General features: G+C 37.6%; 1 protein-coding gene across 1 annotated transcript in view; it reads left to right on the plus strand.

Annotated features, from left to right (window-relative positions):
* STK3 (serine/threonine kinase 3) overlaps positions 1-14,788 on the plus strand; it is a 281,099-nt gene that overhangs the window by 185,940 nt on the left and 80,371 nt on the right. Inside the window, 1 exon segment of the mRNA XM_027064153.2 lies at positions 9,249-9,441. Within this exon segment, the coding sequence (XP_026919954.2) occupies positions 9,249-9,441 (193 nt within the window).

Here is a 14,788-nt window from a genome sequence, read left to right on the forward strand (position 1 = left end):
CATTGACACAGGTTAGCAGTGTAACCAACAACCTCGGATTTTGTTATGCACAGGGAGAAAAGTGAAAGATTCCTGCCATAGTTTTCCCCAGTTTTATGTCCATTCCCTTGAAGTCGCACCTTACATGCCTTGTTGATTTCCTATTTGACCCTTTCACCACAAAGTGATTATTAGATTTCAATGCCTTCATCATGTGAGACAGTGGCAAATTCCATTAAGTCATTTTTTGGTTATAAATAATTGGCATTATTTATTTTATCTTCTCCACCTTTTCAAATTAGAACCTTTCACACTTTTCTCGAGTCAGTTTCATCTCTTTAGGTTCAGAGTATTGGAGTTATTTTGATAATTTGACCAGAAAGTTTACATAATCTATTGATTCTTTCAGGATTTCTTTCAGATTCGACTTGTGATTCCTGTTTCTGTAAACCTTTTAGTATAGGCTGTGATTACCTCAAATCTGGATTTCAGTAATAACCTTCTGACTCCAGGTTCTCTTTCTCCAGTCTTGTCCTCCATTCATTCTTGAGTCTCCAAGTTTCCGGTCAGTCCTCTGCCGACCAACCTATTCCATTTCTCAGTGTTGAGAGCACTCTGTAAACTGTAGGTCATTTGTTAATGCAGTCAGAATGACTTAATGCCTTCCCTTCTAGACAGAATTATTTCTACTTTTGTGCTTGTTTTTTCCAGTCTAAAATGCCACTGTATACTCTTTACTAATTTTTATCCTAGAAATTTTTGTCTTAGAAAGATGCAGCTTTCTAAGTTGACTAACTTAATTTTAAGGGAGAAGGGAGTCTTACTTCTGGTGTTTGTTGTTTCTACCCATTCTTGATAGCTTGTTCATTCATTACTTATCTTTTGGATTGTGAGCTCAACTCTAGCTGGGTTTTATTTCTGAGAATGATTATTTCTGGGTTGATGATTGAGTTTGAGTCCCTGTCCAGGGTGGATATTTTTGTTTGTTTCCATCAGGCACCCCAGGTACTTCCATAGTGGGACTGCATTAGGCTAATTTCTCAGCATGAAGTTCCCCACACCTTGTGGGTAATGTTAGAAAGCCAAAACCCATAACTATACCTTCTAAAAGGAAGCCCCACGACCACCCACTTCCCATCTTTGCATAAAGCCGAAGTGAGACAAACAAGTTTGCATGTCTTCTCTGCCTTTGAGTACATTTTTTCTTGTTCACCCTTTCACTGAGGATGTAGACTTTCAAGATCCCCACCTTTATACAGGGGTTTCAGTTCTACTGTGGAGAGAACCCAAAGACTTGTCGCTTGTTCCCTTTATCCACTAAAATGGATACCCTATTACCACCCCACCCCCATCATCTTATGCCCCTAAGGCAGCCCCTGAGGTCAGATTTAGGTTATTCTCACTGTTTCCCAGCTCTGTTTGGGGCCCTTGGGGATTTCCTTTAGTGTCTCAAGAGTTCAGTTATGCATTTATAGTATGTTTGTTACATTTATTATTTGCTGTTTTAGTGTCATCCCTGATTAGCACCTCTAAGAGGTTTGAAAGATATCCAGACCACTATAATATTGCAACTGTTTATATAATTGGTTCATTTATATATTTTACACGTTCACTTTTTTCCTAAAAAATCGTTTTGGAAAAACGATAAAAGTAAAAATAAAAGTAAATTTTGTATGCTGTAGCAGAATGTATCCTCAGTGGAATTCTCTAGTTGAATCAAAACCATTAAGATCACTGCTGTATGCTGATAATGTGCTGTTATGTAATTGTACTAGCAGTAAAGATGTATTTAATATTTCAAGAAGGGAAATAAAAGAGTATTTCCAATTGGAAAAACACGTATTTAAGGAATAGTCTATCTCATCAATGTTACAAGTGGCAAATGCTTTCTAATGTGTTTATGTGAATATCTTTAATATCAAAGAGTAGCTGAATATTTAGAAAATCCTTTAAAGTAGTAGATCTTGCATATGTCGGGATACCTAACGCAAAATCTGATTATTTCTCAGACTGTTACAGCATAAATCTATCTTAGCAATGGAGTAGGATTTCCTAATAATGTTTTCAAATATTTGTATTCCATGTGGATTTTATGATTCATAACCTGGATTATCATCAGTACTCTGTTTTGCATTCCTGGCACATGATGACCACTGATTGAAATGCTATTGTATTCCTTACTGGAATTGGCTGCTTTCTACAGTGGAGAAGCATCTGTTCCACAGACCTTTTTCTATAAAGTATCAACATGTTTTTCTTCTGCTTTTCTTTTGTGAGGAATAACAAAATATATATAAATGAAGTGTGACTTTGGAAAAACATTTTAACTGTTTTATTGTAAAAATGTTAAAAGCACCAAATGGAATTTTAATAATAATCTAAAATACCAGGAATAATTTCAGAGTTAATGATTTTTTAAAAGTAAAAAGTATTGCTGAAAAGTTTTTACCACCATCACCACATTATTAGTGTTTGAGTCTTCAAATTTCATAGAAACTGGTTCTCATTCCATCTGTACTTTATTAATTACTGTTTGGGTGCCACCCTCCCATTAGTGAATTGGATCCTCATTCTTTTTTTTTTTTTTGCATTGCTCTTTTATTTACTGTCAATTTGTAAATTAGATTAGCATCCTTTAGCAAAGTGACTGTCAGTGAAGATAATATGCTATAAGAGCAATCGCTTCCAAACTTGATTTATTGTTTTTATAATTGTATAGATTGTCTGGGCTAGTTGTGTGAATCCAGAAGTGCAGCCCTCATTATTGTAGATTCAAATCTAATATGGATATAGGAAGACTAAGAGTATTGTTGCCCGTCACCCAAATGTTATGTTAATTGTCACAGCACTGAATCTTACAAGGATGAGAGATAAATGACTCACACATATAAAAATAGATGCAGTGTTTTGGGAATTAAACTGGTTGCAAACATGATAAAATAAGGTACTAAACTAGCAGTTGATATTTTAAAAGAACTGATAGAAAATCAGTTGTTTCCTTTCTTTCTCAGTGGGGTCTACTAGAAAGAGTAATCCCAGGTTTTTTTATTAGCTTTCGGACCAAGTACAAATCAGTTTATTTATGTGTATGTCAGTTTCTTTATCTTTTAGCAAAAATGAGACATGCTCCCGCTAACCACTATTAAATTCAGCTAGACCTGAGAAATGCTGTAAATAATTGTAAAGCTTTATAAAATTGAAAGTTAGATCTTGGGCTTCAGAATCAGAATGACCTAGTTAGAATCCTTATTCCTCTACTTATTTGTTGTATGACCTTAGACAAATTATTAAACTCACTTGAATTTCAGGTTCATTGTTTACAAAGTGGGGTTAATAATATCTCACAGGATGAATAAGAGGATTAAATGGGAATAGCCTACAAAAAGTTTTTAGCGTAAGTTCTTCTACTCATTGGTAACTATTTTTATGACTATTAAAAAAATGATCAACTAATAATTCTAGTTAATAGCATTATTTTCCCTCTCAGTTTCTTCAGTTGCCATTCTATATTTTATTTAAAAATTTTTTTTTAACATTTATTCATTTTTAAGAGACAGAGAGAGACAGAGCATGAGCAGGGAAGGGGCAGAGAGAGGGAGACAGAATCCGAAGCAGGCTCCAGGCTTGGAGCTGTCAGCACAGAGCCTGACACGGGGCTCGAACTCACGAACTGCAAGATCATGACCTGAGCCAAAGTCGGATGCTCAACTGACTGAGCCACCCAGGCGCCCCAGCCATTCTGTACTTTAAAATAATAAGTTAAATAAAATTCTCCCGTAGAACCTTGTATAACATTGTCCTCAGTTCTGTGCTTTGGCACTACCTCATAATAAGGGCTTTAACATTAGTTTAATAGATTATGTACTAAGAACAGGCTTTGTGCTGGATGCCAGGAATAGAACTGTTAACAAGATTTGGTTACTGTACTTACAGGTTTTAGAATCTAATGGGAGATTTGGACAAGTCAAGTATATAGATAATTATAGTATTGCGTAATAAGCATATGAGTGGCATAAGCATAAGGTGCTCTGACAGTACAGAATATGGCACTTAATTCAGTCTTGGGGTGTCTGAGCTGAGAAGGGATGTCTGAGTGTGGCTTTGCTATAAAAAGAAGCTGTAATATAAAGCAGTCACCCAAATTTGTGTGTATTTGTTACATACATAGTATGTATCGTTTTGACCTAATTTAAGGGCAGCCTCCTCGCCGAGGCTTTCTTCATTTGTTAGAGGCAGAGGTAGAGGTCACTTTTCTCATGGTACTTAACAAATCGCCTGGTAATTTATCCCTTACACGTCCGTCAGTTTCTCTTAGACATCAGACTCCTTAAAAAACCAAAATGGAGCAGAATTTTTCTTATTTATCTTTGTATCTCCAATGCCTGGTCTACTCCTTGACATATTACAAATTTACAATAAATCCTTGCTGAATGAATTAACAAGTGAAAATATAATTTGATCCATTTATTAAATAAGTTCTTATTAAGTACCTATTGTGTGATAGGTGTTCTAAGCATTGGAGATTCATCGATGAAAAAGAAGCCTCTGCCTTCATCAAACCTACATTCTAGTGGTAGAGAAGCCAAGTAGAGGCTATGAAGAATACAGAAGGATAAAAGATTGATGGAGACGTTGCTTTCAGCTTGGTGGTCAGAAAAAGCCTCACTAAGGTGGTGACATCTAAGTAGAGACTTGAGTTAAGTAAAGAATAAAGCTGTCTTGTGGAGGAGCATTCCAGGTTGAAAGATCAGCCAATTTAAAGGCTCGAGGAGGAACATGCTTAGAATGCTCAAGAAACAGCCAAGGATGGAACTTGGTGAGTGAGAAGGAATGTGATAGGAGATAGGATTGGCAGATGTTACTGAACCAGATCACATTTGGCTGATAAAGATTCTGGATTTTATTCTAAGTGTGATAGGAGGCCAAGAGCAGGGTTTTGAGCAGGAGAGTAACATGAAATGATTGATTTATCTTTTGAAAGGATCAATCTGCCTTTGAGAGACTAAAGTGGGCAAGAGTGGGAAGAGAAAACTATGCAGAGGCCATTTTTTAATGGTTTTTAACAGCTTATAATTTTTAACAGTTTATATATATAGTTTACATGTATAGTTTATAATTTTTAAATCATACAGTATAATTGTACTGTTTTTAATAGTACAAATAAGAGAAGATGGTTTCACGAGAATGGACCAAATAATTTGTGTGGACTCTTTGGGAATAGGCGCTGGTGACATAAGCTGTTAAATTTGTAAGCCTGTACCTCTAACTTAAGCATTCAAGTGGATCAAAATTTAAATGTAAGTAAGATACATGCATTTAGTGGAGTAATAGACTAAGAAATATAAGAACTAGTTTCTTACTCCCACTTTGCTTTTAAATAGATATGTGTCCTTAGGGATGTCTCTTGCTTTCTATGAATCTCATTTTTTTCATAAATAAAATGAGGGGTTGAATTGTTAAAGGCTCATGATTTTATAGTTCTGTGTAAAGTAAATATGTAATGAATGCTTACTGTATATGGAATACCAAATGAAACACTGGAGTAGATTCGGAGGTACTGTAAGGTATTCTTATCTATAAGATACTTATATTTCTAAAAGATTTTACAAAGCAGTTATTCACAATATGAGATCATAAATTTAAATGCAAAAGTGTGTGATGCAGCTTATAAATTCTATAGAAGTTTAGAGAAGAGGATAATGAATAAGGACTAAATTAGCGATGAAGGTAGTAGATACTTGATCTGGGACTATAGGATTTAGTTAGAATGGACAGAGAGGAAAGAGCATTCTGAGTGGAGAAGAAGACGTGAACAAAGAAAGAACAGGTCTTAATGAGCATAGTGTGACATGGGTTTATAGCAGCTGGAGACTCAGTTAAGGTTGGCCTGAGTAAAATGGAGGATAAAATAGGATAACAGATAAAATAGGATAACATAGAAGACATTAAAATGAGGCAGAATTGTTTAGCTTTTAAGGCAGGCAAGAACTATGGCCATTAGAGATTTCAGTAGGATATTATGGTACAATCGTTTTTAAGAAAGATTTGTATGGTATATGGGCTTTGAAGAAAGTGTGAAACTACTTTGTTCTAGTAATATGTAGGCATTTTGCATGTTTTTTCTCATTTAATCATCATAACTCCAATGAAAGAAACTAAAGTTTAGAGAGTTTAAATTGTTTACCTAGAGGTCTTATGTCTCTTAAGTGATTCAAGCCAGGAATCTGTCTGATTCTAGAAGGTCAGGGTGGGAGAGACTCTTTAGTCAGGGAGCTTTTCTTGCATTCACCCAAGTATGAGGCAATCAGGAATTTACTCAGTAACAGTTGATATACAGAACTCTGTTGATATAGAGAATCAAAGACAGAATGAACCTAAGAAGACCTGTTGATTTTTTACTCTTGGGTAGCTAATGCAGATTACTGTGCTTTGTAGTGGTCGTTGTTGGGGATGGAGGCAGACAGGAGAGACTAAAGAGGTGGATGAGATGATATCTGATTTCGGATTGTCGAGTTTTAAACGTCATTAAGCATTTAAGTAATAAGTTCAGGAAGATTTCGGGATTTGGGAGCCTTCAACATGTTAAATAGTCGAAGCATAAGAATGACGAAGTCATCTAAAAGAGAAGCTGAGAATAAACTGAGGGTTGATGGGGGGTGGTAGGGAGGGGAAAGTGGGTGATGGGCACTGAGGAGGGCACTTGTTGGGATGAGCACTGGGTGTTGTATGGAAACCAATTTGACAATAAATTTCATATTAAATAATAAATAAATAAATAAATAAATAAATAAATAAATAAATAAAAGAGAACCTTGTGAAAGAAGCACAAAAGACTTTGAGAGATATGCTGAATTTATCATGCAGGTTCAGGAAGAGGAAGGGCCATCAAACAGCTGACAACTATACAGATGTTCCTATTCTCTGTATTCGCATTTGACCTCTGTCAGAATTAGGTTTTGCTTGTTTCTACCTAAAGTGGAATGTATGTAAATGAATTTCACAGTATGTATCAAGTTTTTCCAAGTAGCATTTTGTCTGGTTTCTCAAACAGAATTTGTTAGTTTATTTTTATGGCCCAATTTCAGTTTATCTTTTGACGAACATTCTAAAGAGCAGTTTTTGGTTCATATTTATATTACTGATTTGATCTTTCTGTGAATTTACATTTAAAAACTAATGGCTACGATAAGACAATGAAAACACAGGCAACAAAGGAAAACAGATAACTTTGACTTTATCAAAATTAAAAACGTGTGCATCAAAGGAACCATCGAGAAAGTGAAAAGGCAACCTACAAAATGGGGAGAAATACTTGGAAATCATGTATCTGCTAAGGGGTTAATATCTAGAATATACAATGATCTCCTGCAACTCAACAACAAAAAACAACCTATATCAAAAATGGGCAAAGGACTTAAATAGACATTTCTCTAGAGAAGATATATGAATGGTCAGTAAGCACATGAAAAGATGCTCAGCATCATTAGGGAAATGCAAATCAAACTACAATGAGATACCACATATCCACTAGGATGGCTGTTATCAAAAAAACTAGAAAATAACAAGTCTTGGTGAGAATGTGGAGAAAATGGAACTTTGTGCACTGTTGGTGAGAATGTAAAATGGTGTAGCAACTGGGAGCAACAATTTGGTGGTTTCTCAAAAATTAAAAAAGAATTACCATATGATATAGAATTGCACTTCTAGGTTTATACCCAAAATAATTGAGAGCAGGGACTCAAATAGATACTTGTACACCAGTGTTCATTGCAGCATTATTTATAATAACCAAAAGGTGTAAATAGCCTAATGTTCATCAACAAATGAATGGATAAACAAATGTGGTGTGTGTGTATATATATAAATGGAATATCATTCAGTCTTGAAAAGGAATGAAATTCTGACACATGCTACGACATGGATGAACCTTGAAAACATGCCAAGTGAAATAAGCCAGACACAAAAGGCCATATATTGTTTGATTCTATTATATGAGGTACCTAGAATAGACAAATTCATAGTAACAGAGAGGAGAAGAGAGGTTACTGGAGATTGGGAAAAGGGGAGAATGAGGAGTTATTTTTTAATGGGCACAGGGTTTCTGTTTGGGATAATGAAAAAGTTCTGCAAATGGATATGAGTGATGATTGCATAATACTGTGAGTGTACTTAATGCCTCAGAAATACACACTGAAAGTTATTAACATGTTAAATTTTATGTGTATTTATCACAATTTTAACAAGAAAAAAGCTAATGGCCTTTGTACGAAGTTTTGTAAACATGACTGTTACAATAGTGCCAACATGTTCTGTCTTTAATGTGCTGTCTCATATTTTTTTGGTCACTGTATTCTTTGTTTTGCATGTGTTGGTAATTTACCTATCTTAATTCTTATTTTAAAAATAGCTAGGGGCGCCTGGGTGAGTCAGTCGGTTGAGTGTCTGACTTCAGCTCAGGTCTTGATCTCGAGGTCTGTGAGTTCAGCCCCGCATCGGGCTCTGTGCTGACAGCTCAGGGCCTGGAGCCTGCTTCAGATTCTGTGTCTCCCTCTCTCTCTGCCCCTCCCCCGCTTGTGCTCTGTCTCTCTGTCAAAAATAAGTAAACATTTTTAAAAAATTTTTAAAAAATAGCTAGCAGCCTTCTGTTTCATCCAATAGAAATTCTGTTGCTTGAGCTTTAATTACCTAAAACTTTAGATTATTTTGGATAACTTGGGCTCTTATGATAACATTTGTATGTATGTCTGTATATTAAAATTAGCTATATTAGTATTTTCATTATTGAAAGCGATATTGATATTATATTAAGTATATCAAGTTAATTATATTACTATAATGTATTATACATTAATATTATTAAATATATCAGATATATTAATATTACATTAAATTAACGTTATATTAAATTATTTTGAAATATAGTAATAACATTAAGAGGGAGATGGGCAAAATGGGTGAAAGGGAGTGGGAGCTACAGGTTTTCAGTTATGGAGTAAATAAGTCATGGAGATGAAAGGTGTGGCATAGAGAATATAGCCAATGGTAGGGTGATAGTGCTGTGTGGTGACAGACAGCAGCTACACTTGTGGTGACCATAGCATAATAGATAGAGACGTTAGATCGCTATGTTGTGCACTTGAAACTAATGTAACATTGTGTATCAACTATACTTCAATTAAAAAAGTATCATATGCTTGTCATATTGTGAAGAATTAAGAAATCTGGCCGTTTTAGAAAAGTCTTCCTTCACTGCAGTATTTTGCTTGCAGGATGAAGATGAGCTGGACTCCCACACCATGGTGAAGACTAGCTCAGAAAGTGTGGGCACGATGAAGGCCACGAGCACGATGAGTGAAGGGGCCCAGACCATGATTGAACATAACAGCACCATGTTAGAATCTGACCTGGGGACCATGGTTATAAACAGTGAAGACGAAGAAGAAGAAGATGGGACTATGAAAAGTATGTGGCTTTTTCCCATTGAATATTAATTTTCTATCTTCTATAGAAGTACACTTCCTATTGAAACTAGGATACATTTTGTCTTTTTATAGCCAGTTGTGGAAAATTTTGTTTCCGGGCATTATTTAGCGGTAAGGAGAGTATGGCATAAGTAAATTTAAAAAAATTTAATATGGCAGAAAGCAGCACATCTTTAACTTAGGGTTATGGAACTTTTTCTGTTAAAAGATACTAACCCATAGCTTAATTTAATTTGTAAACTATTTTAGAGATAAAAACATAGCGTTCCTGGGGCACCTCAGTGGCTCGGTCGGTTGAGCCTCTGACTTCAGTTCAGGTCATGATCTCGTGGCTCATGAGTTCAAGCCCCGCATCAGGCTTTGTGCTGACAGCTCAGAGCCTGGAGCCTGTTTTGGATTCTGTGCCTCCGTTTGTCTCTGCCCCTTCCCTGCTCATGCTCTGTTTCTGTCTCTCTCAGAAATAAATAAACATTAAAAAAAAAAAAAAAAAAAGGATAACGTTCCTAACATTTACCTCCTCAGTAAAAAAGTGAACATAAAATTCTGTTCCAATAAATACAACATAATATTATTTCATGTTTTCTAAATTATCAGTTAAGCCACAGATGACAGAGGATGCAAGGTAAGAGAAGAAACAAGGTCTTGGTTGGGAAAAGAAGAAACATTGGAAAGAAGGATCAAGAGACGGGCTTACTCATGCCGAAAATTCAGTTCAGTGCATATTTACTGCTGCTTGTCATGTGTGAGGCACAGTGCCAGGCATGCTGCAGGGGCTAAAATGACGATTAAGACATTCTCTCTGATCTCCATTGCTTACAGAGTGATGAAGACAGAGATACTTTTGCAGACTAGCATTTCTTTTTGTACCTTTTAAGATTGCAGTTAACAGGGTAGGACATTGTGATTTCACAGTTGTAGGCAAAAGCAGATTAATTATCTCTTGATACCTACTGACCCTCCTCTTCCCCCTCCTACCCTGGTCATGTGTGGTCAATGTCAAAATCTAAGCACTAGGCTGTTTTCCACTGCACAGCACTGCTTCTGAATGGCACAAAAGCAGTAATGCATGATTTCTTGCATTATGGAGCCTAGAAAGTTACAAATATTCAAGTGATTTGCTACTATTGTAACGTGGAAATAGGCAGCAGTTTTCTCTGTGACATGTCTGTTTTCTTTTTGCATACCCCTTTCTTTTTGCTACTCCCCCTGTGAGGCTCTTTGGTGAGTCTTACCTCATGGCTTCAAGCCATTTGTTCACTGCTCTTGCTTTCTTCACATTTCCTGGTATGTATAGCACAGTATGGTTGTATTCTTTGAAAGGGAGGGTCATGAAGCACAAAATGCAAGCAGATTGCCACATAGTTAATCCTGGGTGGGAATTGGGAAAGGGATATGAATTTTTTTTTAATCTCCCACAACTGGTGAGTCTCCTGAGCCTTTGCCCTGGAAAGCAGCCTAAAAATTGTATTCGTAGCTAGGCTTCTGACTGCAGGAGGCCTTCTGCATCCGTACCATGCTTACCCAACTGTGTCGGATGGTCTTGTAGCCTCCAAAGTGGTAGGGTACAAGTTAAGTGCCTTGCAGATTAAAAAGACCCTATGATAAGACAGTTTACAACATATTACCCCTCAGCATGTAGCATCGCTTTTCCACAGCTGGTAAAATTTCTTTTAGTAAAACTGTATAATCCTTAGCAGACCAGTTAGGTGATCATTGAGCGCTTCGCTGCATCTTCTGGAGAGCTACTGAGCCCCCTACAAAACTACATAAACAACTTTTTCTGTGCAGTCACAGAGTTGAACATCAGTATATAGGCAGTGGTTATTAAAAATGAGTTTTTATAGCATCTAATTCATGTTGGATTATATTTCAAGGAAGGGCTCTGTGATGATGATTTATCAGACGGCATGCATTAAATTATCAGTGCAGATTTCCACATAACTTTTTGTAGCGAGTTTTAGCTTTGACAGCCACAGAAACCACTCAGTATATAACTTTATGTCCTAAGTATGATTTTGTTAGGCCATAGACATTTTACTGAAAGCTCATTTTTAAGTTGAGCAGATAGCAGCTTATATGCTTGCAGTTGTTTATGTGCTTTAGCAAATCTTAAATCCCATGAGCCAACTTTCCATGTAATTTAAGTTTCTGCAATTCAGACATCATTCTAGAATGTGGGACTTACGTGTTCCCAAAAGTCTAATCAAGTGATGTTGGTGTAACCCACAGGGTTTGTCATCCTGTAGTATAGCAATAAAGAATATAAAGAAGTTATTGAGGCAGAACTTACTTTTCCTGAAACCACATAATTAGTTTTGGGTTGTTGTTTTTTTTTTTTTAAATGATCTAAATCTTCTTTAAAACGTCTTAGATTAGTTGGTTTGAGCTCTCAGGTTATGTCATGTCAAAGCCCCATTTGCTAATGTGTCTTCAGCATTTTTGTTCCCCAAACACATTATAGCAATATATTATTTTTAATTTTCTAAGATGTCTAGAATGTTATATTGTGTGCTGAAGATCCTGATTTCCATAATCTTTCCTGTTGGAGTTTCAAATGAGTTGCCATATTCTTGTCAGCTTAAATTATGTTTGCATATTCTTTTATACCTTTATTCATGAAGCTGGAATTTATGGATTTGTTTTCCTTACTTCTGAAAGATGTGGTGGTATGACTATAGGAAGCAAAATTATTAAAAGATCTCTTGAAAGTAAGTAGAGAATAGTGACAAAAAATATTTAAAATTTGATCTGTTTTTAAATGGGCATGGGGCACCTGGGTGGCTCAGTTGGTTAAGTGTTAGACTTTCAGCTCAGGTCATGATCTCATGGTTCATGGGTTCAAGCCCCACGTCGGACTCTGCGTTGACAGTGCAGAGCCTGCTTGGGATTCCCCCTCTCCCTCTCTCTGCCCCTCCCCCTGCTGACTCTCTGTCTGTCTCAAATACATAAACTTTAAAAAAATAATAAAATAGGCATAAGGGCATGTTCCCAGAAGAACTCTCCAAACCCGTTTTCAGTGATGATGGCATTCCTCTCACCCTCCCTCTCCCATCACTCCCACTCATATCTCCCTGGGGCCTCCTCATAACCCACAGGATGTCCAGGCTTCAGCTTGGTAACCAAGGTCTTTCACAATCTGGCACCAGCCAGTATTTATCCCTGGGTCTCTCCTTCTTCATATATTGTACTTTATCCAGTTGGACTTATGAATGTTTGACAGTAGGTGCAAAGCAGGTTGGTTGTCATTAAAGGAATAAACATTTGGGACTTTCCATCCTGAAGTAGTAGATTAGGACCAGGTCAAGAATCCATTGTCATCAAATTTATGAGATACTAGAGATTGTATCTTTGGGAGTGATTCTGGGAGAGTGATTGTTTCAGGAAAGAGAAAGACTGGGGTCTTTTACCATGTTCAGCTTAGATCTATACAGCTCAGTTTCTGTGGTGGAACTTTCTGGTCTCACAGAGCTGGGGCTGGATTGGTAGCTCTGATTGCCCGGAGAGGAAACTGTCTCTGTAGGTATCTGAGGAAGAGCCACATTTTCCAGTCAGTTTAGAGATTATGTTTTATAGCTTTAGCTACTTGCTTGTTCATATCCTTAACTTTTTTGCCCTATTCTCTTTCTCTTCTGCCCCTCCTGACAAAATGTGACTGTGGATCAGTGTCTTTGTCCATATTCTGGGCATCTTCACCATGGCTGCTGAGTGCTGATGGAAGCAGTCTCAGATCTATGTAGATGGATCACCAGTTCAGGGCCTTCAGAACTTTCCTGGAGCCTGTGTTTCTCTGCCTCAGCTCTTTCTCCTGCAAAGTGGCTATTTTAGACCTTCACTGAGTCTCTTCCTGCCACCTCTCCTCTCAGTTTCAATAGGTGACCTTGCTTTCTGCTTCATAGAAAAGAAAAATTAAACGTTATCATTTGAGAATATAGAAGGACTATACGGATGTTTTTAAGCATAGACTTTGGAATAAGATAGAAAATTTAGAGTCGTCCTTAACTTCTCTCTCTTTCTCACCCCTCCCTGAATTAATATCATCTCGAGTTCTGCCTCCTGAATCTCTCTGCCCTCTTCCCACCATCTCTGCTGGCATTTCCCTAGTGTAGATCCTCATAGTCTCTCACATGAAAGGCTTCCTAACTGATCCCCTGCCTCCATCCTTAGCCCCCCCCCCCCCCCCCCACAGATCCAGCATCTCTCTCTTCTGCTTATGGCTCTCCAGCAACTCCCCATTGCTCTCACTTAAAGCCCAACACGAATTAAAGGGCAGTAGACTCTCTGGTGTCTGCTCACCTTTCTGTTTCATGGCTCATTATTCCCTGTCCAGCCTTCTTCCAGCTCCTCAGCTTTTAGAATGCTCTTTCATACCTTTGGGCTTTTGCACTGCACAGCCCCTCTGTTTGGACTGCTGATTCCTTGGCTACTTCATATTCATCCTCTCAGGCTCAGTCAAGGGGCTGCTTCCCTCACTGACCCAGCTGGGGGATGGTGCCCCTCCCGTAGGCTGCCAGCTCACTTCATGCTGTTCCTCGGAATAGCATCTGTCACACCGTATTGTAATTGCTTGTTTCTGTGTGATTATCTATTTACTCCACTGTATTCCCAGTGCTTAAGGCAGTATCCAGCACAATAGTAGAAATTCATCAAATCTTTTCTGAACAAATGATGTGGTATACTGAGAAGACCATGGGACTTAAAGTCAGACCACGTTTAACTGTGTTCATCTTTTCTGAGCTTCAGTGATGTATATTTGTTTTTCTGGTCTTTTGTGGATATGTGTTTGTGTGTGAGTGCAGATTAACTTAGGTAGATATATCAAGCACATAGCAGAGTAGGTCACCAATAAGAAATAATCTCCATCTGATCCTCTGTCAGTTTGGCCTTCCAGCAGCTTGGGAAACTGGAGCCCTGCTTCCTGCACGGTGAGGGAGGCCTGGGCTTCCCGGGACTGCACATGTTGAGCCAGTGAGCAGTGAGCCAGTCCTTTTCCTTCCCAGGGCAAACTCTTGCGCCCACCCTCCCCTCCTTCCTCTAAGACCTCGCTCCATTTCTAGTTATTCAGTAAGATAGCCAGAGGGGGTGCTATGGGGAATAATGACCCCCAAAATGAACAGGGTAGCACAAACATAAATATGAACAATTTGAATGGCAAGATGAGGAGATGGGAAGGGATCGCTCAGCTGATCTGAGGATCTGCAAGTAGAGGTATGATCGATAATGTGTGTTGAGATAACTTTCAAGTGAGAGAACTATGTTCCACTGTTCGTGAAATTTGATGTCTCTTTGAGAAAAATGAAAAATGCATGAAAGCGTCACAAGAGACATGA

Source organism: Acinonyx jubatus, chromosome F2 (genome assembly GCF_027475565.1).
Source record: "Acinonyx jubatus isolate Ajub_Pintada_27869175 chromosome F2, VMU_Ajub_asm_v1.0, whole genome shotgun sequence".
Taxonomy (NCBI): Eukaryota; Metazoa; Chordata; class Mammalia; order Carnivora; family Felidae; genus Acinonyx; species Acinonyx jubatus.